A 23,334-nucleotide genomic window follows, 5' to 3' on the forward strand; every position below is an offset into this window, starting at 1 on the left:
TTTTTCTTATTAATTGGTTGTTTTAGTATGTGGTTGTTAACAGCCCTTGAATTTTAGTACAGAATGTGAGCAAGTGTCCTGACCTGAATCTGAGAGAAGGCCACCGCATGGTCCGTCAGCATCCAGGCCATCTGCTGGCCACAGGGCATCTTGGTTCTGTCTCATTCCACTGGTTGCCCCCACCCCCTGCCCTCCTCACCCAGACACATGCTGCCTGGACCCAGTTCAGTTCAGTTCAGTTGCTCAGTCATGTCTGACTCTTTGGGACCCCATGGACTGCAGCACGCCAGACCTCCCTGTCCATCACCAACTCCCAGAGCTTGCTCACACTCATGTCCATCGAGTTGGTGATGCCATCCAACCATCTCATCCTCTGTGGTCCGCTTCTCCTCCTGCCTTCAATCTTTCCCAGCATCAAGGTCTTTTCCAGTGAGTCATTTCTTCCCATCAGATGGCCAAAGTATTGGAGCTTCAGCATCAGTCCTTCCAATGAATATTCAGGACTGATTTCTTTCAGGATTAACTGGTTTGATCTCCTTACTGTCCAAGGGACTCTCAAGAGTCTTCTCCAACACCACAGTTCAAAAACGTCAATTCTTCGGTGCTCAGCCTTCTTTATGGTCCAGCTCTCACATCCATACATGCCTGGTTCCAGAGCTCCCTTGCAAATCCACCGTCGCCTAAGCAGAGCCCCTGCTCCAGGTGTTGCCTGGGTTCTTAGCCCTTTACTGTCCTGGGTGTGTCCTTAGAGTTACGCCAGGTCCACAGGGCACAGGCAGTGCCTCCTGCTTCATGGTCCTTGACATCTTGGTGAGGGGAGCCCCACCAGCACCCCCTCCAGGGCACTTGGCACAACCATTAAAATTTCCTCTCCTCACAACACCTCTACCACTAACTGGCAAGGAGCCAGTGCAGCCCCCACAAGTGAAGGGCTCAGGCCCACAAGTTCAGTTCAGTCGCTCAGTCGTGTCCGACTCTTTGTGACCTCATGGGCTGCAACACTCCAGGCTTCCCTGTCCATCACCCATCCCTGGAGCTTGTTCAAACTCGTGTCCATCGAGTCAGTGATGCCATTCAATCATCTCATCCTCTGTCGAACCCTTCTCCTGCCTTCAATCTTTCCTAGCATCAGAGTCTTTTCCAATGAGACAGTTCTTTGAATCAGGTGGCCAAGGTTTTGGAGCTTCAGCTTCAGCATCAGTCCTTCCTAATTTCCTTTAGGACTGGCTGGTTTGATCTCCTTGCCGTCCAGGGGACTCTCGAGAGTCATCTTCAACACCACAGTTCAAAAGCATCAGTTCTTTGGTGCTCAGCTTTCTTTGTAGTCCAACTCTCATATCCATACGTGACTACAGGAAAAACCATGGCTTTGACTGTCTAGACCGACCTTTGTCAGCAAAGTAACATCTCTGTTTTTAACATGCTGTCTAGGTTTGTCATAGCTTTTCTTCCAAGGAGCAAGTGTCTTTTAATTTCACAGCTGCAGTTACTGTCTGCAGTGATTTTGGAGCCCAAGAAAATAAAGTCAGCCACTATTTTCCATTGTTTCCCCATCTATTTGCCATGAAGTGATGGGACCAGACGCCATGATCTTAGTTTTTTGAATGTTTAGTTTTAAGCCAACTTTTTCACTCCTCTTTCACTTTCATCAAGAGGCTCTTCTTCTTTGCTTTCTGCCATAAGGCTGGTGCCATCTGCGTATCTGAGGTTATTGACATTTCTCCCATGGACATCTCCCAGGTCCCTCGAGTTGATGATGCCATCCAGCCATCTTATCCTGGTCTCCCTACCGAGGCTATTAACCCTCTCAAGACTTCCCTGGTGGTCCAGCAGCTAGGACTCTGAGCTGCCAATGCAGGGAGCCCAGGTTTGATCCCTGGTCAGGGAACTGGATCCTGCATGTTGCAACTAGAACTTGGTGCAGCCAAATAAAAATAAATATTTTTTTTTAAATGCCTCCCACTCTAGACCAAGATACTCATTGTCCAACTTCACCAGAAATCAGAGTTTCCCATAACCCTCCCCATCCCCTGGGCTCAGTAATTTGCTAGAATGGTCACAGAACTCAGGGAACACTGCTTTATTGTAAAGGACACAAATGACAACCTGCTGAAGATGTGCACAGGGTGAGGTCTGGGAGGGTCTGGAACATAGGAGCGTCTGTCCCCTTGGAGCAGGGTGTGCACCACATCCCAGATGTTCACCAGTCCAATCTTCTAGTGGTTTTATGGAGGTTCTGTTAGGCATTGATGGATTCAGTCATTGGCCACTGGTGATTGACTCAACTTCCAGCCTCCACTCCCTCAGGTTGTGGGTGGGGCTTAAGTTCCAACCTCCAATCAGAGGGGGCTCCTCGGACAACCAGCCCCCATCCTCCTGAAGCCCTCCAGGGGCCCAGAGTCACCTCATTAGCGTACTGTCAGGATTACAAAGGTTTTAGGAGCTGTGTGCCAGGAAGCAGGACAAAACCAAATACACATTTCTTACTATGCCGCAGTATCACACCACGCAAAGCCCCCACCTCTGGACCCCAGCACCACCTCCCTGGCAGCCCCACTCCACTTCCAGGGCCTCCTGAGACTTCTTCAGCTGCCCCGGACTGGCCAACTCACGAGGGTGCTCTCACCCCATGTCCTCACGTTGACCTCCCTTCCCACAGGCCCTCCCAGTGGTGGCCTTGCCACGCTCTCACAGCACTGGACTCTCCCAGACACAGGAACATATTTCCTTCATCCTGGTTGACCCGCTAAGGCCAGGTGTGCGGTGACAGAAAACGTCCATGTTAATCTTCACGCCGCCCCCCGCCCCAGCTCCTGACATGGGGATCCTGAAACCTTCGTAAATTCCCACGTGATGATGAGGTAACTGGGTGGCTCCTGGATGGGTCCGGTTGCTGGGAAGACCAAGCCAGGACTAGCGCCTTGGAACTTCCCTGGAGTAGGGAGGGGGTGGAGATGGCGTGACCGGTGGTCAGGCCCACGTGAGGAAGCCTCCACACCATCCCAGCCTAAGGTGCAGGGGGTCCAGGTCGGCAGACACATCCAGGCTGGGAGGCAACGCACCCCACTCCTCAGGGACACAGGTGAGGCCTGGATTTGTGACTGGCGGCTGAAGTGGGGACAGTCCTAGGAAACTGAGCCCTTGACCTGAGGGATCTGACCCCGTCTCCAGGCAGGTGGCATCAGAATTGAGCTGAATTGCAGGACACCCGACGAGGACCACAGGGACCTGCTTGCGGGCAAACCCCACACACATTTGGTGACAGACGTGAAACGTCCTATGTGACAATAGGGGAGACTCACAAGAGAGGAAGACACCTGAGGGAAGGGCTGGGTCTTCCCTGACTCCAAAGGCAAACAAAACAGATTGTCCAATTTCCCAGGCCAACCAAAGATGACAAGCTGCTGTCAAACCTCTTCCCTCTATAGAGTTAACAATTCTGTTGAGAAGTAAAACCAAACTGAAAAGCCGTGTTAGAAAATGTCAACACGAATGGGAACCCCCTCATGGTCCAGTAATGAGGACTCAGCACTTTGACTGCTGAGGGCTCGGGTTAGATTCCTGGTTGGGGAGCTGAGATCCCACAAACTGTGGTGAAATTTTTATTAAAAGGAAACGTCAACATGAAAATGTGGAAATTGGGTCAGACCTTTAATTGCCCATTGAACAAGATATACAGACGTCGGGACATGCTGCACCCAGGCCCGTGGCACTCTCGACACTGGGGAGCTGCCTGGGGTGCAGTCAGCCCAGCAGGGGAGCCTGTGTGTAGCTGGAGGGCAATTCCAAGGTCATCTCTTCCTCTGAGGAGCCTTCTGGCGGCTGTGCGGTTCCAAGGACACAGACCCGAGCAGAGCTCCTGCTCATGTGGAACTTGAGGAAAGAAAGGGGCCAATGCAAACATGCATAATGCTTACGAAGGGCATTTACGTGGAAATTATATTAAAGCATCCAGGAAGCGCAATTCCACCAGAAAAATATAAAAGAGCGAAAAATGGAGTAGAGGTGTCGTGTCCCATTGGGAGAACCCAGACTGGCTCAGATGGAGGAGAGTCCCCCTCAACCAGCTTTAGTGCTTAACTTCAGGAGGAGAAACTGCTCAAGCCAGCCTGTGGCCCTGCCCTTACCCAGACGCCCTGCCCTCACCCAGATGCTGTGCCCAGACACCCTGCCCTCACCCAGATGCCCTGCCCAGACACCCTGCCCTCACCTGGACACGCTGCCCTCACCCAGACACCCTGCCCTCACCCAGGCATGCCAGGCACACATCCTGCCTCAGCGCCTTCCCCGGGCACCACATGTGTGACTGTGTTCATGGCATTTATGTGGCTGAACCTATCGACCTTTTCTCTCCTGGCTCCTGAGCCCCGTTTCCTGGTCAAATCCCTGTGTCCCCTCGTGATCCTCACAGCCCCATGTCCAGGGGCCTCAGCTGCCCCACCCCTGGGCAGAACAAGGCCTGCTGCTTACCTGAGCCTGCCGTGAGGTCACGGGCCTGGCGCCTGTGCAGGCAGGACCCCGCTGGACGCCAGCCTGAGGGGAAGGAGGGTGTCGCTGCTGCCCTGGCCTGGCTCAAAGACACCACGCTCAGGTGTGTCTCACCACCAGGCCTCGGCGGGGCCCTCAGAGCTGGGCTTATCCTGGGGCTCTCCCAGGGCCACCCCTGCTGGCTGGACAAATGACCCCTGCCTCAGGCTGCTCCCCTGGGAGAATGGCACGTGGTCCACACTCAGCCATGGCAACCAGGACCAAGACTGCCGTGGTTACCTCCCCAGCCTGCCCCTGTCCCTCAGGAGCTGGTAAGGCCTTTGCAGACTCCCACTGCAGCCACCAGCCCGACAGAGGGCAAGGAGGGGTGACCCAGGCCCTGGGGTTCCTCCTGCTTTGCAGGCCCAGGAGACCAGGCTGGAGCCCAGCCCAGACTTACGTGCTAAGGGCGGCTGCAGACGGGCCAGTCATGTGCTGCACGGTGCTGGGCAGGAAGCTGGCAGCAGGTGGGAGAGCAGTGGCTGAGACCACCAGGGGCCACACGGAGTAACCCAGAGGGGAGCCAGGCGCAGGCATGGCCGGCAGCAGGGCTGGAGGTGCATAGCGGTGGTGGTGGCGGACGGAGGGCGGCCTCTGGATGGCCGGGTGGGCACGCCGTGCGTCCTCAGCAGGACACACAGCAGAGTGTTTCAGCGAGGATGCCAGCTGCTCCCCAGCCCCCTCCCTCCACACAGGCCCTGACTCAGGATGCAGTCAGGGTCAGGAGTGGTGGGCAGGGGCGGACCAGGCTCCCACAGAGCTCATGCAGCTCAGGGGGCAGCTGTCTGGGCCTGGACGGCACAACCTGTCCTTCCCTGGAGTTGCCCTGGGGAGCACCGGCGGCTTCAGGCAGGAAACAGAAACCCGGAGCCAGAAACACATGAGTTTCTGGAGGCAAAGCCACCAGGTCCTCTGGTCTTGGCCTGGACGTGAAGCCTACCTGTGGGGTGAGGTGCAGGGGGGTGGGCGCGAGTGCTGGCGGGGGCAGGGCTCTGAGCATCAAGGCCTGCATGAGGAGCTGGTGCGTCTGCGCGTTCTGCATCAGCATCATCTCCACCACCTCTGTGTGTGGGGGGCATGGAGGGCTGGTCACTCACGGTGGGGGCCGCGACCCTGCCACTCCTGGAATGGAGCACTGCCTGTGGGTCTGCAGGTCCCATGCAGCGCCTCCTGCTACTGGACTCCTCACGTACACGTGGCCTAAGTTTCCATATGGAAACTTAGTTCCTCGACCAGAGATCAAACCCACACCCTCTGCAGCGGAAGGGTGGAGTTTTAGCCACTGAACTGCCAGGGAATTCCCATTCCCCACAGTTTTAAAAATTAATTAATCATTCATTAAATTAATTTTTTTAAGAAAAGCATCTGGAGATGGGGCAATTATCTTGGATTATCTTGGATTATCTAGGTGGTCCTGATGTTGTGAGAAAATAACTATCACCCTACACTTGAATATCCAGCAACAACACTCATGTTTAAGAACAGGAGGACATCAGAAGAAAGTGAATGCTGAGAGAGCTTAGGAGACTGTCCTGCAAGGACTAACTAACCCTGCCACTAACCACCACCCTTACTAACTGACCACCACCCCCACTAACTGACCACACCATGTGCAGGCGAAGATGAGAGAAACCGGACCTGTCACATGCAGCAGTTTTAAGCACACACGTGCCGCCTTTCAGCTGCTGCAGTCCTAGGTATGTACCCAGGAGAAATAAACACTCAGACTCAAATGTGAATGTCCAGGGAATTTTGTGGTGATAACCCAAAACAAAACAACCCCAGCTCCATCATCAGGTGAAAGGATCACGAATGTGTCCATCCACGGGAAGGACTGTCACTTGGCAACTTCAAGGAGCCATGGTTTGCTGCGCCCAATAAGAGTGATGAGTCTGAGAGCAGTGCTGCTAAGTGAAGGAATTCACACAAAAAGAGAGTGCACACTGGCTGATTCTACTCAGACCAGAATATAGGAGACACAGATCAATGCCAGTGTCAACGCAGGCAGGCAGGTGGGAGGCAGGGCCTGAGGTGGTGCCCATGCTCACCACCTTGATTAGTGATGGGTTCACAGGTGTGCACAGGTGTCAACACTGTCAGATTGTACACTTTAACCACATGCAATTTAGTCTATGTCACCTCAGTAGAGCGGTTCTGAAATAAAAGTATTTCAAAAGTTATTTAAAGAGAAAAAGCAATTTAACCAACGATTTGAGAAGCTAATCACTGAACGAGTTGGGACTGTGAGCCCAGTTCTTTCCATTCTGAGTCCAGGCCCTTCCCTCAGGGATATCCATCAGTAAGGATTTTTCAAAGTAAAATTATTTTCATGTTGGTAAATGCATAGCTTCCACTGAGTAGCCAAAAAAAAAAGGCCCTAAATCACAGGTCTCCAACTGGTTTCATGGAAGACAATTTTTCCACAGGCTGGAGTGAAGGGGGATGGTTTCGGGATGATTCTAGTACTACATTTATTTTACATTTTATTCCATTATTATTACATTGTGATATATAACGAAAGAATTATTCAACTGACCATAATGCAGAATCAGATCATCGGGCATTAGATTCTCACAAGGAGCACACAGGCTAGATCCTTCGAGTACGCGGTTCACAGTAGGGTCACCACTAATCTGAGACTCTAATGCCGTTGCTGATACGACAGGAGGCACAGTGCAGGCGGTAATGCGAGTAACGGGCAGCAGCGTAAATACAGACGACGCTCTGCTCACCAGCCTGCCGCTCACCTCCTGCTCTGCAGCCTGCTTCCTAACAGACTACGGACCAGGGCTCGTCCCCGGCCCAAGGGTTAAGGGCCCCTGCCCTACATGACTACCCTGCTTACAAAAGTACTTCTTTCGGCAGAGAATTTCATAAACCCGTGACAACATCCCAAAGATGGGAAATGGAGTGGCCACAGGACTGGCAAAGGTCAGTTTTCATTCCAATTCCAAAGAAAAGCCATGCCAAAGAATGTTCAAACTACTGCACAATTGCACTCATCTGACATGCTAGCAAAGTAATGCTCAAAATTCTCTAAGCAAGGCTTCAACAGTACATGAACTGTGAACTTCCTGGTGTTCAGGCTGCATTTTTAAAAGGCAGAGGAACCAGAGATCAAATTGCTAACATTGCTGGATCATCAAAAAAGCAAGAGAGTTCCAGAAAAACATCTACTTCTGCTTTATTGACTATGCCAAGGCCTTTGACTCTGTGAATCACAACAAAATGTGGAAAATTCTTAAAGAGATGGGAATACCAGACCACCTGACCTGCCTTCTGAGAAATCTGTATGCAAATCAAGAAGCAATTTTAGAACCGGACATGGAACAACAGACTGGTTCCAAACCGGGAAAGAAGTATGTCAAGCTATATATTGTCACCCTTCTTATTTAACTTCTATGCAGAGTACATCAGTGAAATGACAGGCTGGATGAAGCAAAAGCTGAAATCAAGATTGCCAGGAGAAATATCAATAACCTCAGATACGCAGATGACACACCACCCTCGTGGCAGAAAGCAAAGCGGAACTGAAGAGCCCCTTGTTGAAGGTGAAAAAGGAGTGAAAAACCTGGCTTACAACTCAACACTCAAAAAACAAAGATCATGGCATCCAGTCCCATCGCTTCATGCAAATAGAGGGAGAAGCAATGGAAACAGTGATAGACTTTATTTCCTTGGACTCCGAAATCACTCGGACGGGGACTGCAGCCATGAAATTAAAAGATGCTTGCTCCTTGAAAGAAAAACTATGACCAGCCAGACAGCATATTAAAAAGCAGAGATATTACTTTGCCAACAAAGGTCTGTATGATCAAAGCTATCGTTTTTCCAGTAGTCATGTATGGATGTGAGACTTGGACCATAAAGAAGGCTGAGCACTGAAGAATTGGTGCTTTTGAACTGTGGTGTTGGAGAAGACTTTTGAGAGTCTCTTGGACTTCAAGGAGATCAAACCAGTCAATGCTAAAGGAAATCAGTCCTGAATATTCATTAGAAGGACTGATGCTAAAGTTGAAGCTCCAATACTTTGGCCACCTGATGCAAAGAACTGATTCATTGGAAAAGACCCTGATGCTGGGAAAGATTAAGGCAAGAGAAGAAAGGGATGACAGTGGATGAGATGGCTGGATGGCATCACCGACTCAATGGACATGAGTTTATGCAAACTCTGGGAGACGGTGAAGGACAGGGAAACCTGGTGTGCTGCAATCCATGGGGTCGCAAAGAGTTGGACACGACTAAGTGACCAAACAACAACATGACAACATTCACTGTGGACACTTACCTTCCTTGATGCTTCCCGACCGCTGGGTGGGGAAGGCCGGGGGAGGGGGGATCTGTGCAATGAGTGGCTGCTGAGGCAGCTGCTGGATGATGGTGGCAGGAGGTGGTGGGGCCTGGAAGAGCCAGACAATCCATTATCTGAATGGACCAGCCCTGGGAATAGTGATCTACAGCACCACCCACCACCCGCCATCCAGACTTCCGCCATCCATCCATCCATCCATCCATCCATGGGAGATTTTAGGCAAGAAACCCTAGAGATTAAACAAGTGTCCAAATAGATAAATACTTGCATCTGGATATCACTTAAGACAGAGCATGTTATGGACTGAATGTTTATTCCCCGCTCAAATTCATATGTTGAAACCCTAAGCTCCAAAGTGACTGCATTTGGAGATGGGGCCTGTGAGGAGGTGATAAAGGTGAAGAGAGCATAAGGATAGGGCTCTAGGTTGATAGGCCTGGTGCCCTTGATAAGACGAAGAGACACCAGACTCTCTCTGCCCCATGAGACACCATGAGAAGGCTGCCAATCCCTAGCCAGGAGGCCATGCTCAGGGAATCAGGTTGGCTGGCACCTCCATCTAAGACATCCAGCTTCCAGGCAGTGATAAGGTAAATGTCTGACATTTAAGTGCAAAGACTGTGGTATTAATATTTTATAATGGAGCTCAAGCTGACTGAAACATGGTGTTTTCTACTGTTTCCCACATTTTCTTGTGTCAATGGGCTAAGCTCATCTCTGCATCCATACTTCTGCTTTAATAGAGGCATCCAAGCAGCTTGGTGTGGAAACACCCTCTGGCTTCTCTCCTGAGTTAACACAAATACACCACAGCTCAGAGCATGCACTAGGGTTGATTACCACTTTAATCCTCTTCTGGATGCACCGGGGCCTGCCCTGTCCCCTCTCCCTCGGTTCACAGAAAGGATGGCAGAGACAGGGCTGGCAAACATCCTGCAAAGGGCCGGATGGGGTACTGTTCCCGCTCTGTGGCCACACAGCTTCAGTTGTCACTGTTCACCTTGGCTGCTGCAGCTGGAAGGCAGCCCCTGACTGGTAAGCCGACAGAGCTGATCCGGTGAAGCTTGACTTATGAACCCAGAGGTGCACATGTCGTACCCTCTTTGCGTGTTACCAGCCCCCTCGGCTAGCAGGTTGCTCACACACAGGCGGCAGCAGCTTTGGTGTCGTCACAGCCCACCACCCGGTGCAGACTGGAGAGGCAGCCAGAGTGGCCAATGGCAGCTCCACCCCAGAGTCTCTGGAAAACCCATCCCAACCACCCTGGGTCCTGCTTGCCCTGTGGTGTCACTGGAGTCCAGGCTGAGACACCCAAGCAAGACTGAGGTAAGGAGTTGCGGGAAGTGTGAGCACGCTGAGGACTGGGTGAGCCTCCTGCACCTACACCCCTCTCCCACCATTCCTGGCAGAGATTCCAGGGGCAGAAAGTTGGGGAAGACACAGACAGTGCCGGGGCCAGGGCTCTGGGAGCTCCGCTGGATGGATCCCTCTCCCTTCCCTCCGCACAGGCAGCCAGGTCCCCCCAGGAGATAAACGTCCTCCAGGTCACGACCTGGCCCGCTGGCACCATCAGTCTCCCTGGCCGACCCATCCAGAACCTTCTCAGCTTGGCCTTAGCTACCTCCAGCCTTGTCATCTCCTCCTCGCAAGGCCACAGCCCGCTGGGGCCACCTCCTGCCTGTCATCTACTCACGCTCCCAACCCCTGAGGCCACAGCCAGCCGGGACCAGCTGCTGCCCTTCCTTCCTCTGGGCACCACCCGCCCCGATACAATCCCTTCTACTTAAGGAAGAGTGGCTTTCTGTTGCCATATGCAGGGGTGAGCCTCTCAGGAGTGGGTGCACATTCACCTTTCAGTGCACCTTAAAATTCTGTCTGGAGACTAGGGGCCCAAGCTTCCTCTGGTAATTAGGAAGTTTTGGAAAAGAGCTGACACACTTCTTCCCCAAATTCAGGCCCAGCCAATGCGGAATCCCCCCATACTTCCACTCTTGCTGCAGAGGTTAGCACCTGGGGCTGAGCTGGGACCCCAGCCTCTACCTATAATGAGGAGATAACCACCCCCGCCCCCCACCGCCACACACACAGCCAGTGCTTAGGGCACCTGTGAGGCCTGATGATACGGGACATGTTTGTCCCAACAGGGCTGGACACGGACTGCAGCCACTGTGGCCGCTGAGCCGATGGCCCCTTGAGCGCACTTCCCTAAGCTGCTGTGGGCGCAGGTGTGGAGTGACTGACATCTCTGCTCAGGCGGGAGGTCTCTGGGGGCACGGCACCCTCCCCATTGGTTCTGCCCCCCAGGTTCACTCAAGGCAGACGTACCGGGTGTTGGATGATCCATGGTGGGTCTAGGGCAGGTGGGGCTGGGGAGACAGTGGGGTGGACGCCCACGGGAGGCGCCTCTGGGGGCAGCACTGACCCATGGGCTCCTCCGTGCAGTCCCCTGTGGTGACAAACCCGGGAAGCCTCTTCCAGGAGGCGCTGTTCCTGCAATGCCAAAGCAGAGCCATGGCCGCTCAATGGGGGCATGTCCCGGCCCCTCACTCTGCCAGGCAGGGCAGTGCCAGCACACAGGTGTGTGACCCTGGTCAGAAGCAGCCAGCCCCCATACCGCCAACCACTGCCCTGTGCCTGGCCCCCTCTTGCCCCCACCAGGGTCCAGCATGCATCTGAGCTGGGACTGCAGCCAGACTCTGGAGGCAAAGCCCTTCACGTGGTGCACACAGGAGAAATTAACCAAAGATGACTTTTCTCCAGCCATTAGTGAAAGTGAAAGTCACTCAGTCGTGTCTGACTCTTTGCGACCCCATGGACTATACCATCCAGGGAATCCTCCAGACCAGAATACTGGAGTGGGTAGCCTTTCCCTTCTCCAGGGGATCTTCTCAACCCAGGGATCAAATCCACGTCTCCCTCATTGCAGGCGTATTCTTTACCAAGTGAGACACAAGGGAAGCCCAAGAATACTGGAGTGGGTAACCTATCTCTTTTCCAGCGGATCTTCCTGACCCGGAATTGAACCGGGGTCTCCTGCATTGCAGGCGGATTCTTTACTGACTTAGCTATGAGGGAAGCTGGTAGAGGATACTCTGTCTCTCCAGCACGCTTCCAGTGCAGAGCAGTAAGTTTATCACAGCTGCCATGTGGACCCAAACACCCTCCTCCCCCAACGTTGTCATTCCCTGCTACAAGTGTGTCTGTTTGGACAAAGCCCTGGGCATCTTGGAATCCCACTTCCCAGAACCGGACCCTTCACAGGGCATTTCGCTTCTGATCATACGCAGCCAGAGCAGGACTTCTCAGTGAGTAGCCCCTGTGAGAGCCCAGCCTACAGGAAGCGGGTGAGTCCTCTCTCCTGTGGAGTCCATGGTCCACCAGTTGCCCACCGCCACGTCACAAACATCAGAAGCAGAGTGGGTGCAGGACCCCCACCACAACCCCACCTTCACCCCCATCCCCTACCCGCCACCCCACCCCAGTGCTTGTTCTGAGCGCCAGCCGCAGCTTCAGCTGCACAGAGCTCTGGTGAAGACGCCCCATGTCCACAAGGCCTACCCAGAGTCTCTGCAGAAGGTCCTTCCTCGTCCTCAGAGCACTCCGCAGGGCAGCCTCTGGCCCGTCCTCATCTCCTGGAAGGAAGCGCAGGCTTCAGGGCTCAGCACCACATCCCAGCCTTTCGTGCCTCCAGGACCTGCCTGTCTCAGAGGAAGAGGGAGGTGCCTGCGGTGGAGCTCAGGGGCCACCCCATAGGGTTTATGTGGGCAACAGTAGGGGGCGTTCAGGAAGCTGAGTCTTCGAGTTGGGGTCAGGAGTCCCCACTCCACACCCAGGAGTCTCTACTCCTCCCGCCGGGAGTCCCCACTCTTCCCTCAAGGAGTCCCCACTCCACCCCCAGGATTCCTGACTCCCCCTCAGGAGTCACCACTCCCCCTCCCCCAGGAGCCCCCACTTCCCCCCAGGAGTCTCTACTCCCCCAGGAGTCCCCATTCCCCCCCAAGGAGTCCCCACTCTCCCCCAGGAGTCTCCACTCCCCCAGGAGTCCCAACTCCCTCCCTAGGTGTCTCCACTCCCCCAGGAGTCCCCACTGTCCTCCAGGATTCTCCTCTCCCCCAGGAGTCCCCACTCCTCCCCCAGGAGTCCCCACTGCCCCCCAGGAGTCCCCTTCCCCCCACTCCCAGGTGTCCCCACTCCCGGCCCATTTGTAGTGCTCCATATCTGTGTTATGGAAGAGAAAATGGCAACCCACTCCGGTATTCATGCCTGGAAAACCCCATGGACAGAGGAGCCTGGTGGGCTATAGTCCATGGGGTCGCAAAGAGTTGGATACGACTGAGCGACTGAGCACAGCACATGCCTGTGCTTGCCCTTGGTCATGTGAACTGATTTGGGGTTTTCTATCTGGATTTTGGCCCTGGGCTCTGTTTGTTGCCCTCGGGCACTGCCTGGAACTTCGCAGCACAAGGAGCTTCACCATGTGGTGAAGGACAAGCAGTGTCTCCCCAGCACCTTGCCCAGATGTCCCTGAGCCCAGAACCCTATGCCAGGGAAGGTGGCCCTTCCCCTGATTCCTGTGGCCTGAGCATCTGACCGCCAGCCAGGTTGGGGGTGTGATGTCTGGTCTGGGCATCTGAGAATGGGCAGGTGGATGTGGATGGCTGGGGCCCCCTAACCCCCCCTACCCCAGAGCAAGCTTGGGGCAACATGGTCTGAGGCAGGTGAGGGCGATTCCTATCTGATCAAGGCAGTGGGGCTGGTTCTCTACCCTCTCTGCCTCCCTCTTCTCATCTGCAGATGGAGTGATGAACGTGCCTTCCTGGGTGTGCAGACAGAGGTGATACGATATGACGGTGCATGTGTGTGTTTGTGTTAAAGACATAATCAAGGCCTTTCTGCTCTGCAAGTGAAGTTTAGAGGACACTCTGGCCATACCTGGAGGTGGGTCTGGGGCCCACACAGCGCCAAGCAGCCCCGGCTCTTACCTGGCACATCATGGGGGTCCTCAGAGGCCCCCTCCACATCCTCACGCTCTTGCTCCAGTTTCTGTGAGGAGAGAGAGGGACGAGCATGCGGGCTCCAGGCACAGGCTCCTCCGTATGAGGGGCCGGGCTAGGAACAAGTGCCTAGATGACTGACTGGTGCCAGGTGGGGCCCTGTGGTCATACTTTCCATATGATGCACACATGCTCCACCTTGAAACCTATGAGCCCCTTCAGGCAGCTTTCTGAAGAGTTTGACCACGACAGCTCTGTATCCTGACTGCCCTGATGCCCCAGCTGAGCCCAGGGCTGAGCAGTTATAATCCAGACCAGTCCTGGGGTGACCCCTGCTGCCCTCTCTGGGCAGCCCAGGGAGGTGGAAGGCAAGCGTGGTGGGCAGAAGAACAGAACAGGCAAGTGAGGGTTTGGAGGGGGCACCGAAAGGACCATGCAGACCCTCAGAGGAGGAGACCAGCCTGAGAGTGTGCACAGACTGCGTGCCCTGTACCCAGCTGAGAGGCCACACCAGGCTGGCTCTGTCTTTCCTAAAATTTGGAAGCTGGGAGGCTGCGAGAGAGCTCTGGGGGCCCTGGAAATGCTCCATCCTGTGGGTGCAGGCCTGCCTCCCAGCTGCAGAAACTTCCAGAAGACCCTACTTGTTTCTGTTCAAACACAAAGAAGAACCAAGAAACCACAGCTCTTTACTACAAGGCTAGAACCATGCAGAACTGCTTTGCTTGGGAAGTGGGCGTGACAGGTATAATCTTACCTGTCAAAGCTGTGTTCTGTAACAAGCTGTTAAAAGCACAAGTGCCCAGCTGTCTTACCTTCTCGAGGAGTTTCAGGGTCAGTCGGGTCAGCTGATCTGCCACTGAGGAGTCCAGCATCCTGGGGCCACAGGAGGGGACACTGCAGGCCCGTCCCCTCCCTGCTCGGTTCCCTCTGGAAGGATTGCTCAGCTAGAGAGAAGCAGCCCCATCCTGGGGTCACTGAAGGACTCCCTTGCTGGACATGACGTATATCCCAGAGACTGCTCTCCACGGTCAGATGGCTGGCCTCAGGAGGGCGTGTAGGAGGTGGCCCTGCACCATGGATGCAGAGTGTCCAGAGTCAACAGGCCGGCATCACCGCAACAGTTGCCTAGGCACTGCAGACGCAAGGAGGCCCCCGGTTGCCAGGTTTCTGTTGAGAGTCCTTCCCAGGCCTGCCCCTGTCCCCATGAGGGTTACCTATAAACACTGCTGATCCCCAGGTGTGGCTGGGCTGGGCTCCTCAGGAAGGGGAGATGGGCAGAAGCTAGGGCCAGAGGGGCAGAGCACGGGGGAGGGGCATGGGTCCCTGGGGAGGACAGTCCTGACCTCCCAGAACAGAGCCCAGAGGGGTGAGGTGGGGCAGTGCACCACAGGGGTCTGTCACCCCAACTCCCAGTTGATCATGGCCTTCAGAAGGCCAGCAAGCCCCGAGCCCCTCTTAGGGATCCTCCCCACCAGATAGACCCCTAGAGGTCACGGTGTGACCACCCCACCCCTCCACCGCAGACTTCAGGAAACTCTAGGTGGCAAAGAGGTGACACCAGGGAGCCTGCCAATGAGGCGCCTAGGGGCTTCTTGGTGGGGGCTTGAGGTGGGCCCACCCCATAGGCACCCAGCCGGCATCTCACAGGACATGGGGCCTCCCAAGGCATCACCTGTCAGCGCTGATGTGACTCTAGCAGGGGGACTGCCCATGTGGGACCTCAGCTCAGAGAGGGGTGGGGGGTCCTGGTGGCTGGGGGTCAGGGGTACCTGGGAGCAGGACCGCCCCTGCCAGGTCAGCCCTTGATGGGTGACCTACCTGCTGGGTGGGGAGGGAGTGCATGTCCACAGGGCTGGCGTGGGGCGGGGGTGAGTCCAGCAAGGGAGGGCAAGGCACCCCGTTGTCTCCAGTTCAGGTTCACAAATGAGTCAGCCTGAAGAATGAAGCCGACATAGCAGACTTGAAGGTGGACCCAGTGCCAGCAGTCCTGGCTGGGTAAGTGCCGGGTCAGCATGCTTACAGCCCCGCTCAGAGCAGCCGACTCAAAAACTTGGCCTGGCAGCCAAACTGCCCATACGCTTCAGTATTTATGGCTTCATATGCGTCATGACCCTAAGATTCAAACAGGAGGTCTGAGGTACACAAAGATGAGTTAACTTAGCCAAGCAACTTGAGGTGCCTGGGAGGTCGCCATAACACATCCCAGTGGGTTTCAGTTTGTTAGTCTAAAAAGCTTCCTTTTTAGGTTTATAGAAAAATTGAGAAGAGAATTTCCATATACATGAGTTCCCTATTATTAACATCTTAAGTTAGTATGACACATTTGTTACAGTAAATGAGTCTATACCAATACAGTAGCATTAACTAAAGCCCATAATTCATTTGATTTCCTTATTATGCTGTCTGCTGTTCCTTTTCTGTTCCAGGATCCTATCCAGGACACCTTATGACATTTAGTCACCATGTCCTCTTGGGTTCCCCTTGCTTTTGATGATGTTGATAGTTTTGAGGAATATTGTTTTGATCCAGTGCCACCTGCCAATGCAGGAGACTCAGGAGATGTGGCTTTGATCCTTGGGTCAGGAAGATCCCCTGGAATAGGAAATGGCAACCCACTCCACCACTCTTGCCTGGGAAATCCCATGGACAGAGGATCCTGGCAGGTTACAGTCCGTGGAGCCACAAAGAGTCGGAAGCGACTGAGCGCATGACTACAGTATTTTCTATTACGGTATACTGTACCAGTGTCTACTATATCTGGAATCTTTGTAAGGGGTCCGTCCACTATTGGGATTTGCTCGATAATGTCTTATGACTGCACTGGGGTTACGGTTGTTGGGAGGAAGACCACAGAGGAGACAGCCCTTCTAATCACATCCCATCCAGAGTGCATGCCATCAACACGACCCACACAGATGATGTTGACCTCAGTTACGTGGTACAGGTGTGTCCGTCAGGTATCCCACGGCACAGGTACTATTTTTCTCTTTCCACACTGTCCTCTGCAGGAGGAAGTAGCTATTACTATGTACAGCCCATTCATAAGGAGTGGGGGTTATGTTTCCCTCCATGAGGGTGTATATCTACATATTTGGACAGTGTTTTAATTGTTAAAAATAAACTAAGATTCAGATCCAGCATTTACAGAACATCTAGAATAGCCACGGAAATGATTTTGGAGTTCTTAGGAACACAGTTTGAAAATCACTGGCCAAGGCAGCATGGGCAAATGGTGCCCATGCTGTGGTTTGTTGTTTAGTTGCTAAATCGTGTCCAACTCTTTGAGACCCCGTGGACTGCAGCACACCAGGCTTCCTGGTCTTCATCATCTCCCGGAGCTTGCTCAAATTCATGTCCATTGAGCCGATGATGCTATCTAACCATCTCATCCTCTGCCACTCTCTTTTCCGTTTGCCTTCAATCTTTCCCAGCATCAGGGTCTTTTCCAATGAGCTGGCTCTTCGTATCATGTGACCAAAGTACTGGAGCTTTAACTTCAGCATCAGTCATTCCAATGGACATTCAGTGTTGATTTCCTTTAGGATTGACTGGTTGGATCTCCTTGTAGTCCAAGAGACCGTCAAATCTGTCACCGTTTCCACCTTTTGCCCTTCTATTTGCCATGAAGTGATGGAACTGGATGCCATGATCTTAGTTCTTTCGTGTTGAGTTTCAAGCCAGCTTTTAAACTCTCTTTTACCTTAATTAAGAGGCTCTTTAGTTCCTCTTCGCTTTCTGTCAGAGTGGAATCATCTGCAAATTCGAGGTTGTTGATATTTCTCCTGACAATCTCGATTCTAGCTTGTGCTTTATCCAGCCCAGAATTTTGCATGATGTACTCTGCATGTAAGTTAAGTAAGTAGGATGACAATATACAGCCTTAACATACTTCTTTCCCAATTTGGAACCAGTCCGTTGTTCCATGTCTGGTTCTAACTGTTGCTTCTTGACCTGCATACAGGTTTCTGCGATCTGGTATTCCCATCTGTTTAAGAATTTTCCACAATTTATTGTGATTCACTGGTCAAAGGCTTTAGCGTAGTCAATGAAGCAGTAGATGTTTTGATGAATCACCTTGCTTTTTCTGTGATCCAACGAATGTTGTCAATTTGGTCTCTGGTTCCTCTGCCTTTCCTTTTTTTCCTTTGCCTTTTCTACATCCATTTCCTTCTGCAGGGATCTTCTCAACCCAGGGATTGAACCCGTGTTTCCTGTGTTTCTTGCATTGGAGGGGGATTCTTTACTCCTTGAGCCGTTGGGGAAGCTGTATACGCATGGTCCTCTGCCTTTTCTAAATCCAGCTTGAATATCTCTAAGTTCTCAGTTCACATACTCGGTTCAAAACTTAGCTTGAAGGATTTTGAGCATTACCTTGTGAGCTTGTGAAATGAGCACAATTGTCCAGAAGCTTGAACATTCTTTGGTATGACCTTTCTTTGGGATTTGAATGAAAACTGACCTTTTCCAGTCCTGTGGTCACTGCTGTTTTCCAAATTTGTTTACATACAGAGTGTAGCACTTTGACAGCATCATCTTTTAGGATATGAAATAGTTCAGCTGGAATTCCATCACCTCCACTAGCTTTGTTTGTAATGATGCTTCCTAAGGCCCATTTGACTTCATGTTCCAGGATGTCTGGCTCTAGGTCAATGACCACATCATGGTGGTTATCCAGGTCATTAAGAGCTTTTTTGTATAGTTCTGTGTATTCTTGACACCTCTTCTTAGCCTCTCTGCTTCTGTTAGATCCTTACTTTTTCTTTTATTGTGCCAATCCTTGCATGAAATGTTCCCTGGTATCTCCAATTTTCTTGAAGAGATCTGTAGTCTTTCCCATTCTGTTATCTTTCTCTACTTCTTTGCATTGTTCATTGAAGACCTTTTCATCTCTCCTATTCTCTGAAACTCTGCATTCAGTTGGGTATATTTTTCCCTTTCTTCCTTGCCTTTCACTTCTCTTCTTTGCTTGGCTATTTGTAAAACCTACTCAGACAACCACTTTGCCTTCTTGCATTTTTCTTTGGGATGGATTTTGTGATCACCTCTGCTACAATGTTACAAACCTTCCTCCACAGTTCTTTAGGCACTCTACCAGATCTAACCCCTTGAATTCTATTTGTCACCTCCACTGTATGATCATAAGGGATTTGATTATGTCATGCCTCAATGGCCTAGTGATTTTCCCTACTTTCTTCAATTTAAGCCTGAATTCTACAATAATGAACTGATGATCTGAGCCAGTTAGGTCCTGGTCTTGGTTTTGCTGACTGTACTGAGCTTCTCCATCTTTGACTGCAAAGAAGATAATCAATCTGATGTACTGCAACATGTAGAGGTTGATTCAGGTGTGGATCTGAGTCCCTGAATGCTCTTGGGAAAGCTGATCCTGTGGTTTGCTAGTGTAACCTGCTGACCCCTGGTCTTAGGAGTCCAGAGCCTCACGTCTGTGAGCCAAGACTGGAAATTCCACTCACCACACAAAAAGGGCTGTGGTCTGACTCAGGAGGTGGTTGAGTATCCAAGGCTCCCTGAAGATTTGTGAGTTGTGGTTAAAAGGTGAGCTCATGTCAGCAGAGTTACAGCAGCATACTAGTGGAGGAGCATAGCCATTGTCAGTCTCAGGGAGCAGCTGGGGAGCACACGGCCTGCACACACACCCTGCTCCAGTGAAGGAAACCCAGAGACCACAGTGTTTGTTGGACATGCCTGCAGTCACCCATCCCAATCTTCTTTGACATGCCACCTTCTCTCTAGTTGCTGCACTGTCTTCCTACTCATATAAGGCAGACAGGCATAGCTGCTTAGGGGTTTCCTGTGTCTCTTCCTGAGTTCCTGAGTTTGTGGGAACATTCACCCAGGCACAGTTAAGCTACAGTTACAAGAGGTGCAGACCACATGCTTTGGATCAGTGTTAATTAGTCAGAGCTTATCAGCTCCCAATAACCTTAGTTACTGTAACAGCATTTGATTGTTAATCAAAACCGTGGGCTAGGAATAAAAACCTAGCATTGTTTCCTCATCTGGACAAACAGGTTCAAGTGGAGTCTGAAGCTAAGAAACAAACAATGGTTTCATGAGACTCCAGTTGACACAGATCATGAATTCACAACCCACATCACATTCGTTTTCTTTAAAAATTGTTTTAATAAGACTATCTTTTAGAGCAGTTTTAGGTTCACAGAAACTTGAACAAGAAGTACAGCATATTCCTTTTTAATAACCATTTACAAAGTATTTGGAATGATTTACCCTTTTACCCAAATATTTTCAGGCCTTAAAACTTTTCTCTGTAAGAAGAGACTTTCTGCCTTTCACTGAAACAGCTCTCTCCCTCTGGTGATCTAGAACCAAGTACAACTGCTGTAACATTTGAAATTGCATCTTTGCAGGCCCCTTGGAAAAGGAAATGGCAATCCACTCCAGTGTTCTTGCCTGGAAAATCCCATGAATAGAGAAGCCTGGTGGGCTACAGTCTATGGGGTCGCAGAGCTGGACACAACTTAGCGACTCAACAAGGCCTCTTAGCATGGAGGCCCTATGAAACCCTTTTCACGCTGGGTTCCAGGGACTGCCCTAACAGGAATACACTTGAATTCCAGGCATGGGTTTGCCTTTCCTGCCCTTAGAGCCTCAGCCTGACCCTCAGTTTCCCAGTGCACAGAATCCCTCCTAAGACTCTGACGCAGGGCAATGCTTCATGTCAGAGGTGCCAGAATGGACCCATGATGTGGGGTCCCCTGGTCAAACCGTGAACTGCACTAATCAGAAGGTGCAAGTTGGGCACGACGCACTGAAACAGTCTTCGACATAGCACTGTGTGCCCACTGGGAAGAATCCAGGAGTGGCAGCACCGCCAGTGGCTTCTTGTCCCTGCAGCTCTGGGATCCTTGGGCTGAGGGTCCTGGCGTCAATTCCTACTGAACTAATTGTGGCCGCCCTTGGCACTCCGGTTCCGTGGGTACAGGCCCCAGCGGGACCCAAGGGAGGGATGGCTAGGAATGAAATCAAGTGATTTTGCCGGCTGTCTGTTATCGTGACACACACAGGGCCAGGACCCTTAGAGATGAACGTTTGGGGCCTGCAACCCCGGGGTCCGGCCACGGACACCTGGAACACGACTTCAGGGACAGCCCAGAGCTGGCGCATCCAAGCAATGGGGCCCGGCCTCCTGGACTTGTCCCTGGGCTCTTGCAAAGCTCGACCCAAGTGGGCACCGGCGCAGACTCCTCCCGTACGGCCCAAACCTCCGGGGAACGCGAACCAGCAGCCGCACCAGTGCGAGCCGGAGGCCCCCCAAATTCACAGGCGCTTCAAACCTACCAACCGCTGAGGGCGCCGAAGCCGCCGCGCCCCGCTCATTGGTCCCGCCCGAAGAGGCGGGAGCGGACATTCCCCAATCCGAGAGGAAAGAGTTGGGGCTGAGCTCCGCTGAGCCGCACCTCCTTAGACGCACAGCCCTGAGCGCGCCGGCGCGAGTGCAGGACCGCGGCCCCTGATTGGCCACCAGCCGGGGTGCACGCCTCGGGGCGGGGCCGGACGTGGGGCGGGCCCACGTCTGCGTGACAGTTGTCGTGGGGGGAGGGTGAGCCCAGGAGAGGGGGAGGGAGTGTAAATAGAGCGAAGGCGGCGCCGCATCGGCTCAGCCACCTCCTGGCGACTGGCTAAGGGCGCCAGAGGAAAATGGAAGATGATGAGCAAGAGCAGCGGCGCAGAAAAGTGGAAGCTGGGAGAGCGAAGGTAAATGGCAGCGCCTCCTCCCCGTGCTGTCCCGGCGTGGGGTCCATAGGGCGGGCTCCAGTGCTCGCCACCGCCCCCTGCCAGGAGCGGACGCAGCCAGGCGGGGGCCGCCGCCGCCGCTGCCGCACTCTTGCCCTTTCTGCCGACTCGGCTGGAGGCCACCCCCTGGCCGCCGCCATCTTGAATCCGCCGCCCTCGGCCAGTTCCCGCCCCCATCGCAGCCGCAGCCAATCAGCGGCTGGGGACGCGCAGCGCCTCGCGGGGAGGGCGGGCGCGGGGTACGCCGGGACTGGCGGGGCTGCGCTTGCGCAGGGGCAGGGGCGGAGTTAAGGAAGACGAGTTCCCCCGACCCCGTCCCCCAGGGAGCCCAGCCCCTGCAGGTACCCGGGCCCAGGGGAGCTGCCTTTTTAGCTGGCGAGGCGGCTTTACTGACAGGCTGTGGTGTCGTCGGGACGCGGTGTCTCTGACTCCTGCCCGTTCCCGAAGCCCGAGGTGCGGGGCTGGCGCTGTCGCCACAACTCTGCACCTGCGCACCTCCCAGTCCCTGCCCGGATTCCTGGAGGGCTTGGAGGCCAGGCCTCCCATCAGTTGGGCATCACAGTCTTCCCCTAGGGCTCAGCTCAGCTTCCATCCGATTAAAACTACGTGCAGATGTTCGTTTACACGGAGTCCTGGTTTTTTCTGTAAAAATTTTCTTTCGGAGTAGTGTTCCTGAGCACAAACTTGTTTACACTAAGGAATGCCTCACCTCCTTCCTGGTGTCCGGCTTCCGACGCACCTGCGCCTCTTGGGGCCCAGGTAGACGGTTCCGGCAGGTGAGGGTGGAGGGCTCTGCCCAGATCCCTCCTCCTCCCCCCATCCCCGCGCCGGGCCTGGAGCTCCAGACGCTCGGACGAACCCACCGGGAGGTGTCCCGTCCCCAGGGTGCAGTGCCCCGGGAGCTCTGTAGTTCCTTGAGTCGGTTTTGACCATCCACGCAGGCGCCATCCTGTACTCACGGTTTTGGGTAATTTGCGGAGGTTGAGCCGTGTGCAGTTCAGACGCGCCCCTGAGAAGGTGGAGAAAACCTGGATCAGGGTTGGGGTTAGCCGCCCCGCCCCACCGCATTCTGGCCGTCTGCGGGCAAAACCTGTGAAGTTGCTGTTTGAGGTTAGACGTGGTCAAACATTGGGAATTCACATGGATCAGTGATAGTTCCTTCCCATGAGGAAATCGCAGGGTCAGTCTATTTGAGACCATTCAGGACACACGGTGAGGGTGTGAGATTCTGATGGGAAGGGCAGGGTGGCAGGCAGAGGACAGAGCGGCCTCTGCAAGCTTACCATGCAGGTCAGACTTCTGACTGGGGTTTGAAGAGTGAGGCGGGAGTGTGTTTTCTTCCCTTTGCATGTGCTTGGCACATGGGAAGGAGATGCAACTGAGTCAGAGTTTAATATCGTTTTCCCTGAGCTCCATGTTTTCTAAATATGTTTAAATGAGGAGGAGATTTTAACCTTGGGGGAAAAAACAAATGTCTCTCCTTGGGCGACCGCAGGCGAGGGACCAGGTCTGTGATGCAGGAAGGGAACTCAGTGACATGAGATTTGATGGAGATGGGGCTAGTTGTGAAGGCAGTGTCTGGTCTTGACAGACGGTTTTTCTCACTTAAATTCCTTTTGTCATTTTCCCACGCCCATGAGACTGTGAGCCTTTGTTATCATTCACACAAATGTGTTACATGCATTTGCTTTCATGACCGCAGTTGTTGTGTGAAGGACCTTGCCC

At 53.2% G+C, this 23,334-nt stretch overlaps 2 protein-coding genes and 1 long non-coding RNA gene across 25 annotated transcripts in view; 2 read left to right on the plus strand and 1 right to left on the minus strand.

Annotated features, from left to right (window-relative positions):
- The first annotated feature begins 737 nt into the window (after positions 1-737).
- Positions 738-3,630, plus strand: LOC138427758 (uncharacterized). The gene is made up of 3 exons (XR_011252167.1): positions 738-2,861; positions 3,007-3,082; positions 3,172-3,630. It is a non-coding gene; the product is annotated as an uncharacterized lncRNA (long non-coding RNA).
- Positions 3,631-21,730, minus strand: C1H21orf58 (chromosome 1 C21orf58 homolog). Of its 4 annotated transcripts, XM_069567523.1 has the most exons (11): positions 21,481-21,730; positions 15,652-15,766; positions 14,646-14,965; positions 13,822-13,882; positions 12,398-12,471; positions 11,165-11,329; positions 8,816-8,927; positions 5,468-5,589; positions 4,928-5,121; positions 4,471-4,533; positions 3,631-3,873 (listed from the first exon to the last, which is right to left on the minus strand). In XM_069567523.1, the coding sequence occupies exons 3-10, from the start codon at positions 14,703-14,705 to the stop codon at positions 4,488-4,490; spliced, it is 834 nt and encodes a 277-aa protein (XP_069423624.1). In that variant the 5' UTR covers positions 14,706-14,965; positions 15,652-15,766; positions 21,481-21,730; the 3' UTR covers positions 3,631-3,873; positions 4,471-4,487. The 4 variants fall into 4 exon arrangements, with proteins under 4 accessions (XP_069423624.1, XP_069423633.1, XP_069423642.1 ...); XM_069567532.1 differs by lacking the exons at positions 4,928-5,121; positions 5,468-5,589; XM_069567541.1 differs by lacking the exons at positions 4,471-4,533; positions 4,928-5,121; positions 5,468-5,589.
- PCNT (pericentrin) overlaps positions 21,357-23,334 on the plus strand; it is a 106,801-nt gene continuing 104,823 nt past the window's right edge. For all 20 annotated transcript variants that reach the window (XM_069566749.1, XM_069566845.1, XM_069566759.1 and 17 more), the window contains exon 1: positions 21,357-21,570. In XM_069566749.1, the coding sequence (XP_069422850.1) occupies positions 21,514-21,570 (57 nt within the window). In that variant the 5' untranslated portion in view covers positions 21,357-21,513. The remainder of the gene's footprint in view (positions 21,571-23,334) is intronic.

The sequence above is a fragment of the Ovis canadensis genome, chromosome 1, assembly GCF_042477335.2.
Source record: "Ovis canadensis isolate MfBH-ARS-UI-01 breed Bighorn chromosome 1, ARS-UI_OviCan_v2, whole genome shotgun sequence".
Taxonomy (NCBI): Eukaryota; Metazoa; Chordata; class Mammalia; order Artiodactyla; family Bovidae; genus Ovis; species Ovis canadensis.